The sequence below is a fragment of the Kogia breviceps genome, chromosome 3 (genome assembly GCF_026419965.1).
Source record: "Kogia breviceps isolate mKogBre1 chromosome 3, mKogBre1 haplotype 1, whole genome shotgun sequence".
NCBI lineage: Eukaryota > Metazoa > Chordata > Mammalia > Artiodactyla > Physeteridae > Kogia > Kogia breviceps.
Window position 1 is genome coordinate 168,450,801 of NC_081312.1, and position 22,835 is coordinate 168,473,635.

General features: G+C 38.2%; 1 protein-coding gene across 4 annotated transcripts in view; it reads right to left on the reverse strand.

The window, feature by feature from the left end:
* UPF2 (UPF2 regulator of nonsense mediated mRNA decay) overlaps nt 1–21,391 on the reverse strand; it is a 210,224-nt gene extending 188,833 nt beyond the window's left edge. For 2 of the 4 annotated variants that reach the window (XM_059056674.2, XM_059056676.2), the window contains exons 1-4: nt 21,254–21,391; nt 15,986–16,362; nt 12,262–13,041; nt 2,640–2,800 (exon numbers count right to left, since the gene is read on the reverse strand). In XM_059056674.2, coding sequence (XP_058912657.1) covers nt 2,640–2,800; nt 12,262–13,041; nt 15,986–16,344 — 1,300 coding nt within the window. In that variant the 5' untranslated portion in view covers nt 16,345–16,362; nt 21,254–21,391. Of the gene's footprint in view, nt 1–2,639; nt 2,801–12,261; nt 13,042–15,985; nt 16,363–21,030; nt 21,200–21,253 lie in introns of those variants that run through there. The other 2 variants (XM_067030264.1, XM_067030263.1) reach the window with 2 other exon arrangements.
* Nucleotides 21,392–22,835: the final 1,444 nt, after the last annotated feature.

The window sequence follows — 22,835 nt, forward strand, 5'->3', positions numbered from 1 at the left end:
CGTTGCGAAGCACAGGCTCCGGACGCACAGGCCCAGCGGCCATGGCTCACGGGCCCAGCCGCTCCGCGGCATGTGGGATCTTCCCGGACCGGGGCACGAACCCGTGTCCCCTGCATCGGCAGGCGGATTCTCAACCACTGCGCCACCAGGGAAGCCCTTAGTATCTTATCTTAAACTCTTAAGAAGCAACCCTCCTTAAAAAAAAAAAAATTAAAAAATAGAAGCAACCCTCCTTTTGGTATTAACTTGGTATATAAGACAGATTGCCATAAATGGTCAATTGATAAATAACTGGAAAGGAAAGGAAGGAATGATGAAGAAATATATAGATATTTCAGTAGAGAGTGGAAAACCATGTATAACACACACACACACACACACACACAGAGTCTACCTTACAACTACACTTTCTTAAACTCAACATTAAAAGTAACTAATTTCCTGCTTCATGATCATGAGACCATTCATGATTTTATCTATCCTCACTGTGCATCTCTCCAAACTAGAGAATGATCCTGCAGATTAAAATTCATCCTGAGGGGTTCCTTGGTGGTGCAGGGGTTAAGAATCCTCCTGCCAATGCAGGAGACAAGGGTTCGAGCCCTGGTCGGGAAGATCCCACATGCCGAGGAGCAACTAAGCCCGTGCACCACAACTACTGAGCCTGTGCTCTAAAGCCCGCATGCCACAACGACTGAAACCCATGCACCTAGAGCCCATGCTCTGCTCCGCAACAAGAGAAGCCACCGCAATGAGAAGCCTGTGCACCACAAGGAAGAGTAGCTCCTGCTCGCCGCAACTAGAGAAAAGCCCACGAGCAGCAACGAAGACCCAATGCAGCCAAAAATTAATCAATTAGTTAACTGATTTTTTAAAAAAGAATCTAACAGAGCAGAAACCAGAATTAAAAACAAAACAAAAATTCCTGAAAGGGACTTCCCTGATGGCACAGTGGTTAAGAATCTGCCTGCCAATGCAGGAGACACAGGTTCAAGCCCTGGTCCGGGATGATCCCACATGCTGCGGAGCAACTAAGCCTGTGCACCACAACTACTAAGCCTGCTCTCTGGAGCCTGCAAGCCACAACTACTGAAGCCCGTGTGCCTAGAGTCTGTGCTCTGCAACAAGAGAAACCACTGCAATAAGAAGCCCGCACACCGCAATGAAGGGTAGCTCCCGCTCCCCACAACCACAAAGCCTGCGCGTAGCAACAAAGACCCAACGAAGCCATAAATAAATAAATAAATAAATAAATAAATTTATTTTAAATAAAAAATAAAAATGATGGCAGAACTTTGTCAACTTTGTTACACAGCATTTACATTTACATTGTAGAAGGTATTAAAAGTAATCTATGTGATGATTTAAAGTTTTGGGGAGGATGTGTGCAGGTTATATGCAAATACTAAGCCATTTTATATGAGGGACTTGAGCATCGTTGGAGGTCCTGGAACCAATCCCCTGCAGATACCACGGAAGGACCATAAATGTATTCACAGTATACAACAGGTATTTTCTTATTGAGGATGTAAAATACAAAATACCTTCCTGTATTATAAAAGGCCGCTTTACAAATATTTCACTCTTAAGATTTTTAAGTAAATAGGATTTTCGGACAGTTTTAAGATTAATAATGTATTAACATTTATCTACCGAAAGTAATTTTTCAAGTAGTTGGTGTGATATGTTAGAATAGTATATTAGGAGCCTTACCAAAAAGGAAGTTTAAAACACCTTCGAAATAATATGGAAAGTAACTCATCTTACAAAATGATAAACAATTTATCTTATAAAACTACAAAGTAGGCTTTAGTTCTAAGTAACAATTTAAGATAATATACCATTCAAAACAACTAAATTACAAATAAAAATAAGCACAGAAATATTAGTATCCCAAATGTCCAATTCACCTTATTACCTGTCCAAGAAATAAAGTAAATCTTTCTGTAGCTCCAAGTATAGTTTAAGACAGGCCCCTGTTAGACACGATCTAAGGATATCTATTACAAAAGAACCTGAAGGGACTTCCCTGGTGGGGCAGTGGTTAAGAATCCACCTGCCAATGCAGGGGACACAGGTTCAAGCCCTGGTCCAGGAAGATCCTACATGCCGCGGAGCAACTAAGCCTGCACACCACAACTACTGAGCCTGTGCTCTAGAGCCTGTGAGCCACAACTACTGAGCCCACGCACTGCAACTACTGAAGGCTGTGCACCTAGAGCCCCTGCTCCACAACAAGAGAAGCCACTGCGATGAGAAGCCTATGCACCACAATGAAGAGTAGCTCCTGCTCACTGCAACTAGAGAAAGCCCACGCACAGCAATGAAGACCCAACGCAGCCAAAAATTAAATAAATAAGTAAATTTATTATTAAAAAAGAAAAGAACCTGAAGAAATTCATCATATCATCATATGAGTTAATTATTATTCTCTAAGTGCAAAGCCTTTTCCATTCAGAAAAGCATTTTAAGTAGATTTTCAATGTTCTTATTAGGTCTTAATACTACTTCATCATTTAAAAAATTTTAAAGACATTTCAAAACATCCATTTCAATATTACACATCTGAGAAGACTAAGATATAAGTGATTAGTACTTACTAAAAAATATCACAATGTTTGTTTTTAAGGATATCTTACCTTCTGGTGTTGGTTTGTCTTGAGGAAGATCTGGCATATTTTCATCCAAAAGGTCTGCTAAGGATTGAGAATTTGCCAGCAGCTTCTGATAAGACATAGCAAATTCCTCATACTGTTTATGTCTATCTTCGCTTAGCTCCCCTTTAGAATGTAGAATACGCCTATAAACAAATGATGAAATAATCTGATAATGTTATCAAAATAGATGGGATCATGTATTATTACATTGGGAATGTTCCATAAAATTTGACTTTATCACACAAGCTTATTAACACAATCTTCTTTAACAACTTATTTTTTATACTTAACTTTCAAGACATATCTGAAATTAAAACTTGTACATCAAATTCACCTAAACAATTAAAATTTTTTAAACAATTAAATTTTCACATTGGTTCTTCAGAAAACATGAAGTGTGATTAACAATTATGCTTGCAGAAATATAAAATTCAACAGTATGCCACTAATTTTTAGTATTTTGTTACAGCCATATTCCCGTCAGACATACAAGTTGGCTTTCAGAAACAGCACGTTATAGAAAGAATCAGTAACTTTAAACATTTCACAATGATTTGATCCGAGATTATCCTGAAAAAGCCTACATCTTCCATGTAGTCAATTCTCAAGCTACTGTGCAAGCACTAGTTATTTATCCATTTAACAAATACGAACTGAGCAAACCCACTTAATCAAGGCCAGGCTGCCCTGAGAAGCAGAGGACACAAGTACTCCTGCACTCTGCAAACAGTTCACTAATAAGCCACCCATAATTAGAAATGTAAAAGTGATGAAAACTTTCAAATTGTATAAAGTAAAAATTTTACTGTAGTAGTTTAGATGGTTGAAATGTCTATAGCTGGAGCCAATTTTTCTACAACTAAATATTTATGTAGTAGTGTAACATCTGAAATTTATAAACCTTAATACAAATACAATATGGATTTCAAAAAGTCAATTATAAATTGTAAATTAAGTCATTTTCAAAAGTAATATTTAAAAGTATTTTTTATTCCTTGTTTTGAGTTTCCTTATGAACAGTGAATAAAATGAGAAGAGTTTTTTGTGTGTTATCTCCTTAAAAGTTATAGAAAATGAAGTAGAAAATCCATGCCTACACTTATTTAGCCCTGCTTACTTGGAACAATTTCCAAAGTTTCCCATCTTATCCCATTCTTATCCACAGAAACTTTTGTTTAAATGCTACAATATTCCAAATACCAACATTTTCTATTTTTAGGAATAGCAGTTCCCATTTACAAGCACAAGATAGATCAATAAAAAGATCAATTATTATTCATTAAATCCAATTCTTTTTTTCCCCAAATCTGGCCTATTAGGATCTAAAGTGAGAATTTTTCACTCATTTTCTTGTGATTTAAATACACATTAGACAATATCGTTCTACAAATAGATAAAATGCCAAGATAGTTTAACCATAATAATCCAGGCTAAAAAGTATTCTTCTAACAACACTGTCATTAAAGAAGTTTCTTTCTCTCTTCAAACATATATTTCAGACTAACTTTATAGGCAAAAACAAAGTTTCTTTCAGTAAGTTTTATGAATGAATTTTTAAAATTAAAGCAAAAACCCAAGCATTTAAAAATATTCAAGCCATGAAAGAAATGACTGACATTACTTTAAATGAGCTTGTTAGAACTTTTAATTAGAAGTCACGTCATTTTTGAAGTTAAAAAAGCCATTAAAATTAAATAATTTGAATAAATAATACTCAAAGGCAGGCTACTCTAAAATGTTCTACAATTATTAGGAAAAATGTTAATTAATAAAAACTTGAGTTTATTCAGAAACAAATTATGTTAAAAGGGATAATAGTTCCAAGGGATTTCAAAACCTCTAATGACAACTAACATGCAAAATTATTTCAGCTTGAAACGAAATTGGAAAATATCTCAAAATACCATGAACCTGGAACTTTATTTCTCTAACAAGTTGACTTTCTGGTCATCTGAAGAACATACACCCAGTTTAGGTTATACAATATTCACTAAGGATTTATGACATACAAGCTGTAGCAAGGTGGTGACTATTTTATCAGAACAGAAAATGAACTCTTTTTTCCAGTATCAACTTCACTTTCAGACTTTTGCCTGGCACTTTGCATGGGTAAATTAAAAGTGATTGAATTCTATGAGGGGTCCCTTTGTATGCATTCAGTTCCTTTCCATTTCTCCTGGAACCAGTTAAAACTTTGAAGCTTCAGAGATACTCCCTAGTCCTCCCAAAACCTCAATTCCACGATTAAACTTTTAACAGTACTAATTTACCTAACTACTTAATTTACAAGTGTTTAGGTTACTGTCTAATGAGAATAGTGGGGGGGGGGGGGGTCAGATTTTGGTTGACTGGTTTTCTAATCAATCTTATACTACGCACTCAGAAAGCAGTACAGGATACCAATGAAATGCATTAGAAGAGTTCTGTTATACACAAAACTTATATAGTCATATATATTTTTTCCTTGACCATTTATTTAATATACATCTCCTAAACATCTGACTAATCCTGTAGCATGTAATAGACTACAGACTTCAAGCAAAGAAAGAACCCATCACAGGTACCTGAAAATTCTAAATCCCTAGTCATTTAGAGGTTCTAATGAAATTTAAATGAAACAGTTTCTAGTTAATGTACTATATAAGTCAGTTTTTATAAGTTTATGAAGTCCATATGGAAGTTTTCCAGTCTGATTAAATTTTAGACCTGTATGAGGGAACTAAATATACACAGCACCTTTGACCAGAGTACCTTTTCTGTACATCAGTATAAATCTTACCAAAATTTCTTATGTACATTCCATGGGAATATATCACTAAGCAAAATCAAGCTGAAGATATGATTCATCACATATCACTTTAATTACAATCTCTTCAGAAACACATCTATTACACAAAGCTTCTTCGAAGCCATTATTCTGAGACTGTCATAAACCAGAGGTCAGCAAACTTTTTTCTGCAAAGCGCCAGATAATAATTACTTTAAGCTTTGCAGACCATATAGTCTTTGTTGCAACTACTCAACTCTGCTGATATAGCACAAAAGCAGCCACAGACAATATGTAAACAAATGAGTGTGACTACGTTCCAACAAAACTTTATTTATGGACACTGAGGTCTGAACGTCATATAGTTTTACTATTTCACAAAATGTTCTTCTTTCGATTTTTTTGAACCATGTAAAAAGGTAAAGACCATTCTTAGCTCACCGGCTGTACAAAAACGAGTGGTGGGCCTAATGTGGCCTGCAGGCCATAGTTTGCCAATCCCCCTAACTGGAGATAACTGAGTATCACTCTTAAATATATTATAAACAAGTTCATTCTCTCTCCTGGTATCACTGAATGATAGGGAGGAAATGGTAACATAAAGATATGAAAAGTAAGCAATGAAAACAAAACGAATTCCAAGTCTTATTCACTGTAATAAAAAAATAAGAAAGTAGACCTCCTTCACCCAAAATATGAGATATCACTATCTGGGAGGACCCCCTAAAGTACATCAATCCTTGATTTCTGGAGTGTTTTTTATATTACATTTAATATTTAATTTAACTTAATATTATAAAACTGACAGAAAATTTCAAATAGTCCATTCTGGAATCAAGCATTATATCTCATAAATAAGAAAAGCCACAGATGCCTCAAAAAATTCTAGTATTGAGACATTCGGTTTTCTTTTTTTTCCATTTTTTTCATTTTTATTGTTATTGCCTGACTTTCTTGCTATTTCTTTTATTTTGTATAGTGTTTATTCTGTTGTTTTGTATTGTTTTAAAAAATGAATTTTTAAAATAACCCATGAAAGTTTAAGAAGTTTAACATACAAATTTTCAAAATCATAAAAAGGCACAAAGAGAAATTCTCATTCAAAACCTTTCTGAAGGATTGAACAGGCAATATACTATTAATGGTGAACTAACATTTACTGAATACTTACAATGTGCCAGATACTGTTGTTATTAAATGCTTTTACACATATGAGTTCACTGCACTGTTCACGTGTACTTCAGAGGTAGAGTGCTACTGTTATCCCATTTTACAGAAGAGAAAACCAAAGCACAGAGATGTGAGGTAACTTGCCCAAAGTTACAGAATGAGTAAATGACATCTAAAACTTGAACCCAAGCAGTCTGGCTCCAAAGTCCATTCTCGTAACTACTGGATTATACTGCCTCTCAAATAAAATTAAAATTATCCACTTGGTACCTTATTTTGAATTAGGATGTCTCTCAAATGCATATATCAAAGGCAAGCCTTCCCACATTGAGGCTCTCGTTTTATATTCTCTTTTGGGTCCTTCTTTTGTTTGGATTTGACTTTGTAAATCCTGAGTAGCTAATAAGTTTACTAGACACCTTAAAAATAAGTACTAGGACTTCCCTGGTGGCACAGTGGTTAAGAATCTGCCTGCCAATGCAAGGCACCCAGGTTCGAGCCCTGGTATGGGAAGATCCCACATGCCACAGAACAACTAAGCCCATGCACCACAACTACTGAGCCTGAGCTCTAGAGCCCACAAGCCACAGCTACTGAGCCACGGGCCACAACTACTGAAGCCTGCGCACCTAGAGCTCGTGCTCCGCAACAAGAGAAACCACCACAATGAGACGCCCACGCACCCCAACCAAGAGTAGCCCCCGCTCACCGCAACTAAAGAAAGCCCACGCACAGCAACGAAGACCCAACACAGCCAAAAATAAAAAACAAAAAAAACTAAAAAAGAGTAGCCCTCGCTCGTCACAACTAGAGAAAGCCCACGCACAGCAACAAAGACCCAACACAGAAAAAAATAAATAATTAATTTTAAAAATATATAACATTAAAAATAATAATAAAAAAATAAGTACTAAATGCAGATGAAAATGAGTACTATAGAAGATGTGAAAAATACAGAATGAAAAGGTAGGAAAGAACCTGATTCTATCATCTGCTATCCAAGTCACATTGGGCAAGCTCTTTAATCCCTAAATCGGATCTATCACCTTCAAAATACAGGTATTTCTTTCAAGGGTACTGTGAGGATCAACTGAAATCATACATCTGATGCACTATATCAATGTAAAACAGTATTCTCGTGAAAAAAAAAAAAAAGTCAGAGCTCACTGCAGAAAATGCAAGAACTTCAATGCCAAGTATTATTTTGATCTTCTATTAGCCAAGTTAAAAAAGAAAAAAATCTTGAAAAGACCACAGAAAATCCATTTTAGCTTTGTTCTTACGGAGTCATGCAAAACAACATAGAACACATGGCCAAATCTTGAAAAAATAACCATGAAGCAGACCCATGAAAAACTACTAGGTTTCACTTTTCATCTCCTTTAGCACTCTGTCAAATTCTCATGAGAACTTAAATTTTCTTGTGGTTTCATTTTAGAATTTGGTTATAGATGTTGTACAATCTTATATGAAAAGAGACTAGAGCAATGGTTAAGCATAACTGTACCCAAAGATTTATTAACCAACTATGTCAAAGTCATTGACTCAGAATTGGAAAATATCTGGAAGGAGGTAACAATTTTGAAGCACTTATAAAATTGTTAAAGCCTCTGTAAGTCTAAAGCACAGTGATATAACATTTTAATAGTGCTTAAATATTACTACACAATTTATTAAACAATCTCCCTGTAAAGGCAGGGTACAACTTATCTGGAAAGAATGTGAAAGGTAAAAGCAACACTATTTAATTTCAGGTTGATGTGCTTTCAGGTTTCAACACTATTAATAATGTCTCATGAATTTGCAATAATAAAAGAAACCTCTGGCGGGGGCAGGTGATGAATTGGGAGATTGGGATTGGTATATATACATTAATATGTATAAAATGGATAACTAATAAGAACCTGCTGTATAAAAAAAATAATAAAATTCAAAAATTAAAAAAAAAAAGAAACCTCCCTGGTTTTATTAACAAGGAAAAAGCCTACATTTTTCTTCCTTACTAAACTTTAAATCATTTACTGCTGTTGGACTGAGCATGCAATCATGAAGGTCATAATTCACCAGTACTGAAAAGAGAAACATACCCCAACTCCCACCAATTAAGGAGAAAAAAAAAGAAATTAAGACACTTCAGAATTATTCAAGCAAGAATTCTGCCTTAGTATCTGAATTCATGATTTCACTATACTGCTAGAAATGAACTGTTACATAATTAAGTTACATCTAATAAAATTAAATCATTTATTCATCCAATTTTTATTAAATGTCAAAAAAATACTAGGTTGTATTACCTTAATGAGGTTAGTATCTCAAAGTACAAAGCATTTCAAGTATAAAGAGCACTGAACATATAAAACAAAACTTAGCAAGAAGTAAAGCTATTAATTCTAAATTGGCAAATATTACTAAATGACCTTTTAAATGTGTAAATATTAATTTTAATTCCCCAGATCAATCACTTAACCAAATGCATTTTAAAAATAAGATTTTGTACTTAAAGTAGGAAAAGCTTATAGATTCAAATTTATCAGAATTCACCCAACGCTAGGGTCAATTGTATTGCTGGCTGACAGCTGTAAATCCCTCAGGGGGCTAGAAACAGAAGTAGCTATCTAAAATCTATCAGCTGAGATAACAGCTGAGATTTGATAGGTCACCGTCTTCATTCATTCATTACAGTGTTTTAAAGAAAACACCAGAGATTTTATTACTCTATTTTTTTAATTGGCTAAATAAATTTTTAAGATTTTAATGAGAACAGACTAACACTTCACAACCCCTAAGCACAGTGCCATCTCCCAAGTTAATTAAAATGACCAAGAGCATTTATAATCCATAGACTGAAAATATAGTCACTTTTTAAAAACCATCATTATTGAGATTGAATAAAGGCTTAAAGTATTCAACTATGTATGAGCATTAAATACTCACTAGCTTGGCACTTAGATTCTAGTATTATCATGCCTAAAAGAAACCTTACTGGGAAAAAACGATTGCCTATGGTTTATTCCTATGATACAGAAAAACTTCAAAACACCTACTGGATAATGACTGGGAGGGAGAAACTTCTGGAAACTGGTCATTTTAACTGTAACGTACCCTCTTAGAAGTAAGGAGACTAACATTAGGCCAAGTAGGGACTCTGTACTAACCAATTCCTCATGTCTTCTTTGCTCAGTCAGGCATTTAAATCCTCACTACAGAGGCTGCTCAAGTTGAAGCTATCCTAAAGCATGAGTGACTTATTAAGCTATACGCCAATTATTTTCTACATTGTGATTAAGATTCTCACATTCCCCTAAATTATTACATCGAATTGGACAGTCCCTATGATAAAATAACTGCTACCATGCTAAGGTCAATTTACACTTAGTAAATAACCTCCTCTAATAACCAACCATAGTTAATAGTTCTGTATTAAAATGAGTAAGTTTCTAGGAAAAGGCCACAAAGCTGTGCTCTCAACACAAGATCCTGTTCAAAATTTTCCTGCGTGACTTTAATAACAAAAAAAAAAAGGTCTGCTTATCTAATCTAAATGTGACCAATGCATAAGTACAATTAATAATATACACATCATTGGAACTTCCCTGGTGATCCAGTAGTTAGAACTCAGTGCTTTCACTGCCGTGGCCTGGGTTCGATTCCTTGTCAGGGAACTAAGATCCCATAAGCCACGCAGTGCAGCAAACACACACACATACACATCATTGATTACCATTAGGCTAACATAATATGCCAAAAGTATCTAAATACAGTTTCAACGAGCTAAGTCTGTATTAGGTATAAAAAAATTATTTCACTAGTTCAAGGTGAAGAACTGGCTGGGCAGCAGTTACTCTGAGAAATTAGTCTTTAGGTGTAACAAAAAGTCAAGACTGACAAGGCAGCTATAAAAACTAATGGAGGGGCTTTCCTGGTGGTGCAGTGGTTGGGAGTCCCCCTGCCGATGCAGGGGATGCGGGTTCGTGCCGCGGTCCGGGAGGATCCCACATGAGAAGACCACACACTGCAACGAAGAGTAGCCCCCACTCACCGCAACTAGAAAAAGCCCATGAGCAGCAACAAATACCCAACGCAGCCAAAAATAAAATAAAATAAATAAATTTTAAAAAAGAAAGGTTAAATATGTGAGAATTATTAATAGAGGACCACTACTTCCTTTTCAACCCATTACTGGCTATACAGGTATATTTTGAAGTAGCCTCTTCAAAGTTTAAAACAGTCCTTGCAAGGGCTTCCCTGGTGGCACACTGGTTGAGAATCTGCCTGCCAATGCAACACACACAGGTTGAAGTCCTGGTCCGGGAAGATCCCACATGCCGTGGAGCAACTAAGCCCGTGCGCCACAACTACAGAGCCTGTGCTCTAGAGCCCGCGAGCCACAACTACTGAGCCTGCGTGCTGCAACTACTGAGGCCCGTGTGCCTGGAGCCCCTGCTCCGCAACAAGAGAAGCCACCACAATGAGAAGCCCACGCACCACAACAAAGAGTAGCCCCTGCTCGCCGCACTTAGAGAAACCCCGTGAGCAGCAACAAAGACCCAACACAGCCATAAATAAATAAATAAATAAATAAAAACAGTCCTTGCTATTCAAAAGCAAAAAAGGAGGATGCTTTTTTTTTTTTTAAAGAAACATTAAGGAGCACAACTGCCATCTTAAATTCTCACCTCTTAGTGATCTTCAGCCACCAAAGATTTATCCATATAGTCTCTGCACCTATCTTACCCCTGACCTAACTAAACTACTGGCATACACTATTGCAGTCTTTTCTGGTTGAGTCAATCACCTTCTAGTGGTAACTACTTAAACCAGTCAGTCCTCCCCAACTACAGGCTTATAGGAATAAGTGTTCTCCCCCATACATGCACTTTAAATAGTTGCAGAGTATCCAACCAAAGGCTACTGCTGTTGCCTCCTTTCTGTAGCCCTTCAGCCCTCCTCCAAATCCAACTCTCCATAAAGTTGACCTAATACCCACCAACTGCATCAACTTCTAGCTTGTTGATGCCTTCTAGGTACAGATGCTACACAGTAGTCTACAGTATCTTGTAACTGGCAAAGGTGGCCTAAATCAGGCACACACATTCCTTTAGAATTTTGAATGGATGTCCCCAGGAGAAAGACTCCCATAAATGCATAGTTGCACTTGAAGAATTTTTTCACAGCTACTTTGGTACACTATTTTCCAAATTTCTAATCTAAAATATCACTGATAATGAATGACTTGTTCTCTTAAAAAGTGAGTATCAACAGTGACATCAATAAACTAAAATACAAAACAATGAAAGCAAACCTGTTATAGAGCGGGAACAGCAAAACACACAGAAAAATAGCAGATAAGTTAAAGTGACAGAAAAAGAAAACTTATCCCTCAACATTAAGGAGTTTTTTAAATCACAGGAAGAAAACAGATCCACAAAGTAAAAATCACCACATACTTGCCAGATTTCTTTTAAAATCAGAAACAAAATCTATCGAAGACTCACATTTAAACATGAGTACTTAGATTGTTACACTGTGAAATTTTCCTGGAATGTTAAGAAATCACCTGCAATGAGCCCTTTTCCAAAAGTTCTTTCAGTGGCATGAAGACTTTAAAATTTTTAAAGTATGAGCTCCAAAATAAATTCTCATTTCTGAGAAACATTTGAAAATCACCTGTTTTGTCTCTCAGTATTCTGTAGCTCCCTGTGGTCCCTTTTCAGGTGTTTGGTCAAAGACGTAAAATATTCTTTTAAAAGATTCTGGAAAGGTTGCTGTTTCTCTGGACTAATTATCTCACTAGGAGGAAAACTCAAATTAAACTTCTCTGCAGCACTCTTTACTTTCCTTGGTACAAGTCCAGCAATATCATCTCCACAATGTCGACAAAAACTAATCACCACAGAAACATGGGTATGGGATTCCCGATCAGCATTAATAATATTTTTTAGCTGTTCATAGATTACGGAAAGACCTTCCTTGTCAGTGAAAATCCCAACTATTGTCAATTCTGCAATGAAACGCAAATCAGTTCTTAACTTGGTAATGTTAGGTGTTTTCTCTTCTTTCCTTGCTTCAAAATGTTTTTTCCAAACCTGAAGAAGTGATGGGGCAAAGTCGGCATAACGCTGGTGAAAGAGAGAGCATAAGTGCACAGCACAATTCACATCAGATATTTTTAGCTTTGCTTCTACAATAGAAGCTACAGCCTCTGCAATGTACTTGCTTAAATTTAGGCCATTAAAATCATGGGACAAGGAGTCTCTCTGTTGTTCCGTAATAGTTTTTAGTTTCTTGACAAAAGCGGTATTTTTCTTCAAACTTGAGTCTAGTCGGCTAAAGAAATTTTCCTCTGGTCGGTTGTCTGGAGCATTTTGGTTTTTGCTACGAAGTTCCTTCCTTAACTGATGTCGTTCCCAAGCCTCCTGATGAAGCTGAAGGGATTCCTCTTTCTCTCTATATAAAAAACAAACAAACACGTAAGTAAAATACCCTGTATATTTTGAAGCATCACTGATGAATCCTATAAGACTGAAAGCCAATGAAAAGGTGATCAGAAAAGCAACAGAATCCAAGAGGAACAAAAGATGCAAGAGGCCCTTTCACTACTAAAGACATCTGATTAATGACTTAAGATAATGAGAACCCATTCTACTGATAACACCAAAAGTGGCAGAGCAGAGGATTCTGAATAACTAGATTAAAAACCATTCTGCCAACTGGCAAGCTAAATGGATAAAACACTTTTATTTGTCAACTCTAACTCAATAAAGCTGAATAAAATAAATAAATGGATAAAACACATGATGCTTAATATGAGAAAACATAAAGTAATACGTTTGGGAAAGATAACCTAAAACAAATAAAAGCATTGGGAAAACAGAAAAACAAAAAATGTCCACAAAGAATATTTTAACTAAAGAATAAACATTATAAAAGAATGCATTAAAATGTTTTGAGATGTTAAGTACCATTTCTCCATACTTCAGCATTAAACAAACCTTTATTAATAAAAGTACTTGCTGGGCTTCCCTGGTGGCGCAGTGGTTGAGAGTCCGCCTGCCGATGCAGGGGACGCGGGTTCGTGCCCCGGTCCGGGAAGATCCCACGTGCCGCGGAGCGGCTGGGCCCGTGAGCCATGGCCGCTGAGCCTGCCCGTCCCGAGCCTGTGCTCCGCAACGGGAGAGGCCACGGCAGTGAGAGGCCCGCGTACCACAAAAAAAAAAAAAAAAAAAAAAAAAAAAAAAAAAAAAAAAAGTACTTGCTAGGTTTAGGTCTTAAAATTCAAGTGTAATTAAGAAAGCTTGTATAGGAACCAGAAGAACTATAGGATAAAAGCACTTTAATAAAAGGTTAACAGACTCAGTGTATCCTGAAAAGAATAATTAAAAACAAATCTACCTATGTTTCCACTAAAAAGATGGGACATGTTTAAACTATAGAAGCAGTAAAATAACTTGGGCAGGCGTGGGAGAGTGGAGACAATCTGACTTTGAGGTTTCTGAGATACCAAAATATGTAACTTTAAAATATAAGTTTCTGGGCTTCCCTGGTGGCTCAGTAGTTGAGAGTCCGCCTGCCGATGCAGGGGACACAGGTTCGTGCCCCGGTCTGGGAAGATCCCACATGCCGCGGAGCGGCTAGGCCCGTGAGCCATGGCCGCTGAGCCTGCGCATCCGGAGCCTGTGCTCCACAACGGGAGAGGCCACAACAGTGAGAGGCCCGCGTACCACAAAAATAATAATAATAATAATAATAAATATATACATATAAATTTCTAATAAAATAGATATTCATCTTTCTGAGATAACCATCCCTGAGCTACCCTATAATTCTATGATTTTTCCACTAACAGCCACAATATGTTAACAGAGAGTTGCGTCTACCACTGGGAACAGGGACATGTGAGTATCTCTTGGAAGCCTCCCAGCCACACAGAAACACAAGATTAGCAGTGAGAGTACACGTTAAGAAAGCATAACTCATTACGTATATGCACTCAAGAACTCCATTATCGTCTTTATTAGAAACACTTAGATATACAATGAATACACACACACACACACACACACACACACAACGTATTTATTTATTTATATTTATAAATTTACAGGTGAAATAATGTGATGCTTTAAAATACTCCAAAGGAAAAAAATGCATATTGTTAATGCTGGGTAGATGGGGAGGGGTGGTAGATCATTTCATTCTACTTTTTGCATCCTTGAATTTTTCCCAGTAAGAAATTGGGGTTTTGGTTGCTGTTGTTTTTTTAAGCTCTTTGTATAGGAGGGGTGAGAAAACAAAACTTACAGTGAAATTAAATAACCTTGTGAATTCTTTTTTTAAAACTAAAATAGAAAATAAGCAAGAAACTCTCAAGAATCATGGTTCTGAATATTCCAAAACAGGTCACTACTACTGCTTTTCAGACCCAAGGCTCCAGTTCCTCATTAAAAATAGAGGTACAAAAGAACTTTGGTAAGAAAGTAGGTAGCTGAGCTGTTCTAGAGATTCATGAAAATTCATGCTTGCAAACAGCTTTTTAAATTATATATATGAAGGGAGGAGCTCATGCACTATTCAACAACTGTCATTTCTGCTACATCCTGGTAGTCTTCCCATGAGAACTACCTCATTTTTCACCATTTCATTATATCACTTGCACAGATTTACATGGTTAAAAATAGATTTAGATAAAGGTAAGAATGGGAGGCATTATGGAATTGTACTTAAGGACAACAGTTTTAAAGTCAGCCCAGTATAGGTTCAAATCCCAGCTGCTCTACTACTTACTGTGACCTCAGGCAAGTCATTTAACCTCTTGAAGCTTCATTTTATTAATCCGTAAAATGAGGATCACAAAGCTTACTTCATTAGACTGCCTTGGAGACGTACTGATACAATCGTAGTGCCTGGCATATAATAAGAACTCAACAAATAGCAGCCATTTAGAACTAAAGATTTTCGGTAATTCCCTGGCATCCCAGTGGTTAGGGCTTGGCACTTTCACTGCCAGGGGCCGAGCTGGATCCGTGGTCAGGGAACTAAGATCCTGCAAGCCGCATGGCACGGCCAAAAAGAAAAAAACAAACTAAAGATTTTCAACTTAGAAAGATGGCATAAGGTACCATGAAAAAAAGCTTTTTTAAAAAACAAAAACAGCCCAGATTGGCCCACACCTCTAAAAATACTTATTAAAGATTACTATTATTTAATTTAAAGAATGAAAGCACTGTAAGCATGCCACTCGTCAGTAAAACTAACAGAACAAGTAAATTAAGATACTCCCAACTCTCAAGAAACTGCACCCTGGAAGTTTTATTTCAAATAATCATTGTTTTTCCAAAGCATTCCAATCTTCCCATTCCTGCACATCAATAGTTAGAATAAACGTTCTTACTTCAACTGGGCAGCCTCTTCTTCCTGCTGTCGTTTCGCCTGCTCTTCTTGCTTCTTTCTCTCTTCTTCATGCTTCTTTTTTTCTTCTTCCTCTTTTTTCTTTAATTCCTCCTCTGCCTTCACCTTTTCTTCTTCTTTTTTCTTGCGTTCCTTGTCTTCTTTTTTTCTCTTATCTTCTTCCAGTTTCTTTTTCTTATCTTCAGGGACCTTAATAACCTCCTTCTTGGCGGTAAGCTTGATCTCCTCTTTTGGTTTCTCCCTGCTGCTCACTGGTCGCCTTTCACTGCAGTCTTTTTCCTTGCTGTTTAGTAAAGATTCTTTTTCTTCCATACTTGCTGGCTTTTTACGCTCAGCTGGCATTATGTTACCCAAGACAATCTGTAAGAGTAAAAGAATGTCAGCACTGTAGACGCAGTGACGTTTATTAGTGACGTGACACTATTTTGTTAAGCAGAACATATTAATGCAACTTGGCAATTGTGAGAGATTAAATAAAATGCATGCAAAACGAATACTATTTCAGTGATAAAATTCCATATTCTATCATTATTAGTTATGCCTATGTCTAAGTATTTTTTTTCTTTTTACTTTTTATTAAGGAAATAATCAAACACAAACAGAAGTGGAGCGCAAAACATAAGGAACTCCATGTAACCATTCCCTAGATTCAACCACTGTCAACTTCAAAACAACATATTTAATCATAAATACTTCGGTATGTAACTGAGAACATTCTGAATCAGTTTTACCCCCCACATTTCACAGCCATTAAGAAATGCTGTGACACTACTTCATATAATATTCACTACAAGTATCTAAGTGGGAGCATAAACGAGCTCTTGCCTCCTATGAAGACTCATAAATTTCACCTCATTGCTCTAACCTTATCAAACTTTCAAATACAAAAACTGTTAACTATCCCAAACTGGACTAGACCTTTCATCTCTTTATTAGTATTAGTCAAAATTAGTTTATAAATAAACATAATCATGATTATAAAAAACTGTATATTCTCATCTATATCGGCCAATACAAGGGCCACCAGCCCATTGTTTCTCAGCCTCAGGACATCTTGGGCAAGACAATTCTCTGGATGGGAGGAGGGGGACGCTATCCTGTGCACTGCACAAAGTTTAAACGCAGCATCCCTGCCTTCTATCCAGTAGATGCCAGTAGTATCTCCTCAGTTCTAAAAACCAAAAATTACTCTGGACATCACCAAATGTCCCCTGAGGGGAAAATCACCACCAGTTGAAAACCACTGCACTAGTCACATGTGGCTACTTACACTGTAAATTAATTAAAATTAAACTGAATTTGAAATTCAGTTCTCCAGTCACTATCCATATTTCAAGTGCTCAACTCCACATGTGGCTAGTGGGTACGGACAGTGCAGATATAGAACATTTTCATCATCACAGAAAATTCTCTGGGATAGCACTGGTCTGTAGTACAGGCTCCATACAGTTAACTGGAAATAAACTCTGGAACAGAAAATGTATTCCCCAGCAAAATTCATGATTTTCTTTTCTAAAAATACATCTCTACTTAGAACTTAATGTCCTCATATAATTTCTTTTATGGACAGTACTTCATGTTTTAATTCCTAAATCATCTGAAAGTTGTACCCAAGAAAATCAAAATACTTTCCATTTAAGAAGTATAGAATTACTTAACTACCTAGTTTGTTTTTTTTTTAACAAGCTAAAGACAAACAGTACTCTTTAAGTATTTTCAAATATAGGTTTTAAGTTACATCAATAAAAACTAGGTTAGCAGAGAAAACATTTGCAATAATATTTTATAGACACAAAGCATTTATTTCAGCCCTCTAATAAAATATTACCACAGAAAGACAATCTAAGCCAATAGAAGCACTTTCAGTAATTTTTGGAGGCACATGCCATAGTCTGTACCTTCTCTCAGCCACCTTTTCCTTTCCCTTTTTCTGTTTTTACTCTTATTCTCCTCCACTTCCATGTTCTATGCATTTTTTTGGACAATGACACCCAAAGGCTTTAGTTAACACCATTGGTGGAACTTGAACAAAAAAAGGCTGTTAATCCTGTTTAAACAATCACTAAAATATATAAGAGCATAACTACATATTTATGTGGTAAGATACAGTTAATATTTATATTATCTGGAAAGTGTAGTCATCAATTTCTCATGCAGCTTCAATTAAATAACCACCTTTGCCCCAAAGCAAGCAAACTTTCAAAAGAGAGAATACTAATAGCTCCTACTCACTGGTACTGGAGTAAACATCTTACATACATTATCTCATTTGATACTAAAATCTTTATGAGGTGGGTATTACTTTCCCTATTTTATAAATGAGTAAATGGAGACCTGACCAGGTAACTTGACCAAGGCCTCCACAGCTAGTGACAGAACTGGAATCTGAACTCATACTCTTAACTAAAGTTATGAAGAACCTTTAGAATATGAAACTGTCAGCTGGAAAACTTGACAACAGATACTGACTACAACAAATCAGAATTACGTATCTCAAAGTAGAAAGAGTCCCTGATAATGGCTATGTAGTTTTCACATGATGTTTTAACTTCTGGCATATTCTATGCTAAAATATATGGGGACAGGTAATTCCTAGGTAACAAAATAATCTTACTTAGGAATATCTGTAATTCTATGCAAGAAATAATAATGTTTATACAGAATTTGTATTTTGTTGTAAAGCAGCAACAAGCAACATTTCAGCTGATACAAGGAAGTGTAGTTCTCAGAATATAAAAAAGAATGGCATCAAATTTTATAATTAATATCTCATCTATGAAGATGAAATTAGATATTAAGTTCTGTTAAAACACTAAGAAATTCACTTGGAATCTGAAAAATTCATAAAGGATCATCATTTATTAGCACAAGAGTCTGCCAAACTTTTGTGACTCTCCACAGTACTCAATTATTCAATAGATTTTTAAGTGCCTTCTACATCAAACTGTAGTAATCATTCATGAATAAAATTCTGCTCTAAAGCATGGCAAAACAGATTCTCAGTAAGACCCTAAGTCTTGGGAGTGGTATCTCCTTTGAATCATTTCATCCTTGTATTACAAACATATACCCAAAGTATACCTGGAACTCAATTTCAGTGAACAAAAAATACGATGGAAATCTAAAGCTTCATGTAAAGGTAGCAATGCAATATGTGAAAGTAATATGAGCTTTAAAGTCAGTCAGACTTTTAAGTTTGCATCCCAACTCTGCAAACTGCTAGCTATGGAAACTGGGCAATGTAACTTCTCTGAGTCTATTCATCAATAAAATGGAACTATTGCTAACTCTCTGGAATTACAGACTTCTTAAATTTCTAAACCAGTAGCAGCATGAGGGAGGCATTCAACAAATGTTTATTCTCTTTCACAGAGAACACTGAAAAGTTCATCCTAAAATGAGAGATTTTTCGAGTTAGGAGTACTAGATTTTACCTACACCAATTCTCAATCTTTACGTTGAGTGACCTGCCCTAGATTATACCACTTTAGTGGCTGGTTTGAAACTCTGTGTCCAGTGTTCTTTTCCACTATATGCCCTGACTCTAAGATTTAGAAAGACAAATAAAAGATACGAACAACGTGATTCAGATCAGTATGCCTTTGCCACATCAAGCATCAAACACTGAACTGTGTTAAATTATATTTAATGAAATGCTCGAATTTCTTTAAATTATTTTAATAAACTCATGCTTTAATAAACATCTATTTTACCTAAAATGTTTCATCAAATAAAAACTAAAACTTTAAAATAGATTCTATCTCAAAATAAGGTAAAAATTAGTGACCTTTTAATTGGATAGGATTAGCTCTTACAAGCTATTTTACTGAGTATAATTACATTCACACAGTCCTTAAAAGGAAGCCACGCTTTAAAACCACCTTCCTAGCTCCCAAAATAGTGTCTTGGCCCTTGGGCTGTATATTTTGTTTGGTTTTCTAAATATACGCTAAACTTCCAGAAGAAAGTAAAAACTACTTTACTGGCAAAACAGGTACTAGCAATGGCGTGTACGGGGAGAGTGCAGAGGAAGGGGTGTTTCCCTTTCAAAGATATTCCTTCGCAAACTACCATATGGACGATGTATGAAATCACAAAGAGACTGCTCTGAAAATACTCCAGAGTAAAAGAATGCTGTTTTTTCTTTTCATTCTCGGTTGTTCATTCAAAATGTTCTAAGGGCAGAACCGCACAGGGGCATTACCTCCCAGTCTTCAACTTTAAAGAACGTCCTCAGGATAAAGGACTCTTTCAAAGCTTTTACAAATTTCACCAGAGTTCAAAAACGATTTTCTCGAGGAGTTGTACAGTCCTCATCAACATGCAACAACTCTGCTAAAGGCGCAAAGTGAGTAATAGTTTTCCTCAGGTCTGAGGCATCACTGCGTGCAAGCCCCAAGGGAGCAAGGGAACTGACGGTTCGGTCCAGAGTGTCCCCTCAAGCCTGAAAGCTGGCTCTGCTTGGCCAACCTGGTGACCAAATACCCTGCGATCGTCCGGTTACTTCAACAGGGCCAACAAGAGAAGACCAGGAGGCCCGGCAGGAAAGCAAAGTGAGGAAGCACCAGCCCACGGGACTAAAAAACAAAGTACACCCACTAATGCCTGCCCCAATACACCCAAACCCCTTCCCCTACACCCTCGTCTCCCACAACCCCCCGCTCTTGCTCCACACGCCTCTGCCCGACACGCTTCCCCGCCACAGCTCCTCTTCCCACGCAGGTCCACGGTCACCTTCGCGCACCATCCCTGCCCCAACCCGAACTTCGCACCCCACACTCCCTCACCGACGGAGCCCGACACGCTCCGGCCGGTCTCCCCGCTCCACATCCTCCCACACACGCATCCTCCCCACTTACTCGCCCTCGCTTCCCTCCCAGCTCCCCGAGAGCTTTCCCCAACCTCCCCTCGCTCTCCTCCACACCCCCAAACCGCTGCAGCCCGTCACGGCGGGCTCCCCACCTCCGGCCCCGAGGCCCGGCCCGGGCATGTGGGGCAGGCACCCCCTCGACCGCCCCTCCTGCCTACCCCGGGCCAGGGGCTCCCGCGTTGATGGCAGCCTCCAGAGGAGAGGGGTGTGAGGAGGACGACGCCGGACCCTCGGTCCGGCTCCTGCTCACCACCCCCGGAGCGCTGGGGTGCGGAGGCGCCTCTTGGGTCCCCCAGGGAGTACGAGTCCAGGCCGGTGGCCCCCAGCCCCGCTTCCTCCCGATCGTTGGAGCGGAGAGGAAGGAGGTTCCCCGGGACTCACCTCGAGCCTGTTGTCAACATTAGCCCCGGGTTTCCCAGCACCAACTCCAGCGCTCGGGCTCTCCCCTCCCCTCCCCCCACCTAGCTCGCAGCCGAGGGCCCGCCTTCCCTCAGCTCCCCCTCCTCCCTCCGCCCGCCGGCCCTCCCGCCCGCCACTCACCAGCGCAGCCGGGTTGCGAGTGGGGGCGGGGCGGAGGGAGGTGGAAAGGAAGCAGGTATCCGTGCGATTGCCAGATCGAAAACAGCCCGGGGCTTCCTTCCGCCGGCATCCCCACGCGCTTAGCTTAGCTCCGGGGTGGGGGATCGCGAGTAAATACTCAGATACGTGCCACACACATAGCAACTGCTTCTAATTGCCCTCTCAATGAGAGGAGCGAATTTTTCAGACAGGCAGTCCTCAGGGCAGCCACAACCAGTACCTCTATCCAGGACCTCAAGGGAGGGGAGGAATGTTCCGAGGACCGGAGGCAGGAAGTGGATTGGTCGCCAGGAAAGGGAAAGCGCCTGAATTGGAGGTGCGCAAGCGCAGGCACTGAGGTGGGGGGGGAAGGTGAGGAAAGCGAGAATGGGGCGGGGCGGAGCTAACAGGAGGTGAGGAAGGGTGGTGGCACAGTAGGCGATTACGGAGCGCCATTAAGGACAAATTTAGCCACGTGATTCTCATGGGAGTTTCCTGGAGCTAACGTAAGGAAGAGGTCTAAGAAGGGAAAGTTTGATTGGACTAATTCCTGGGGTGAGGTTAAAGATTTAGGAAGTTGAAAACTGGAGAGGCTAAAGAATATGGCTGGTGTGCAAGGTACAAAGTGGTAAGGAACGGGTCTAGATTTAATAAAGTCCCGAGGGGGAATTTCCAGAAGCAGTTTTAGGTGTTCGACCTAAAAGTACCCCAGGGTGAAGAAGACCCAGGGCTTTTTTCATACAGATCTTAGAAAGTACCCTGTTCTAGCAAGAAACTTTTTAAAATTACAGTGGAATGACCTCCTGGAATTATTGAATGAAATCACCATGTTAAAAAATTGGCCAGTCTTACCATTTCTTCTGAAATGTGAGACCAAGTCAACTTTTAAAAATGGCTCAGCTTATCTAAACAACTTATTATCTAAACAACTTATTTTCTTTTAAATTGAGGAACTCGTGCATCTGGCCTCCGATTTTTATCAAAACGGTGCTTGGGTTTGCCAACAGAATCTGGGTGTTAAGTACAGGCCGGCGGCTTTGACTGATCAGGAGCCAAAGGAACAAAGGTGCGGAACTGGTCTTGATTCTTGCTTGATGTGCGGCGCCCCGCCCACAAAATAAGCTACTAGCAACCTCAAATCCTTGACGCAGGTGTAGGTTCACTTGTGTTCAGCTTTTGCCCTTTGCCTCTATTTACTGTTTTTTACTTACCATTTATTCTTGTTTTTTAAATTGTTGAGGTATAGTTGATTTACAATGTTATATAAGATTCGTGTGTACAACATAGTGATTCACAATTTTTAAAAGATTGTATTCCATTAATAACTATTACAAAATGTTGGCCGTATTCCCTGTGCTGTACAATATATCCTTGTAACTTATTTATTGTACATAGAATTTATACC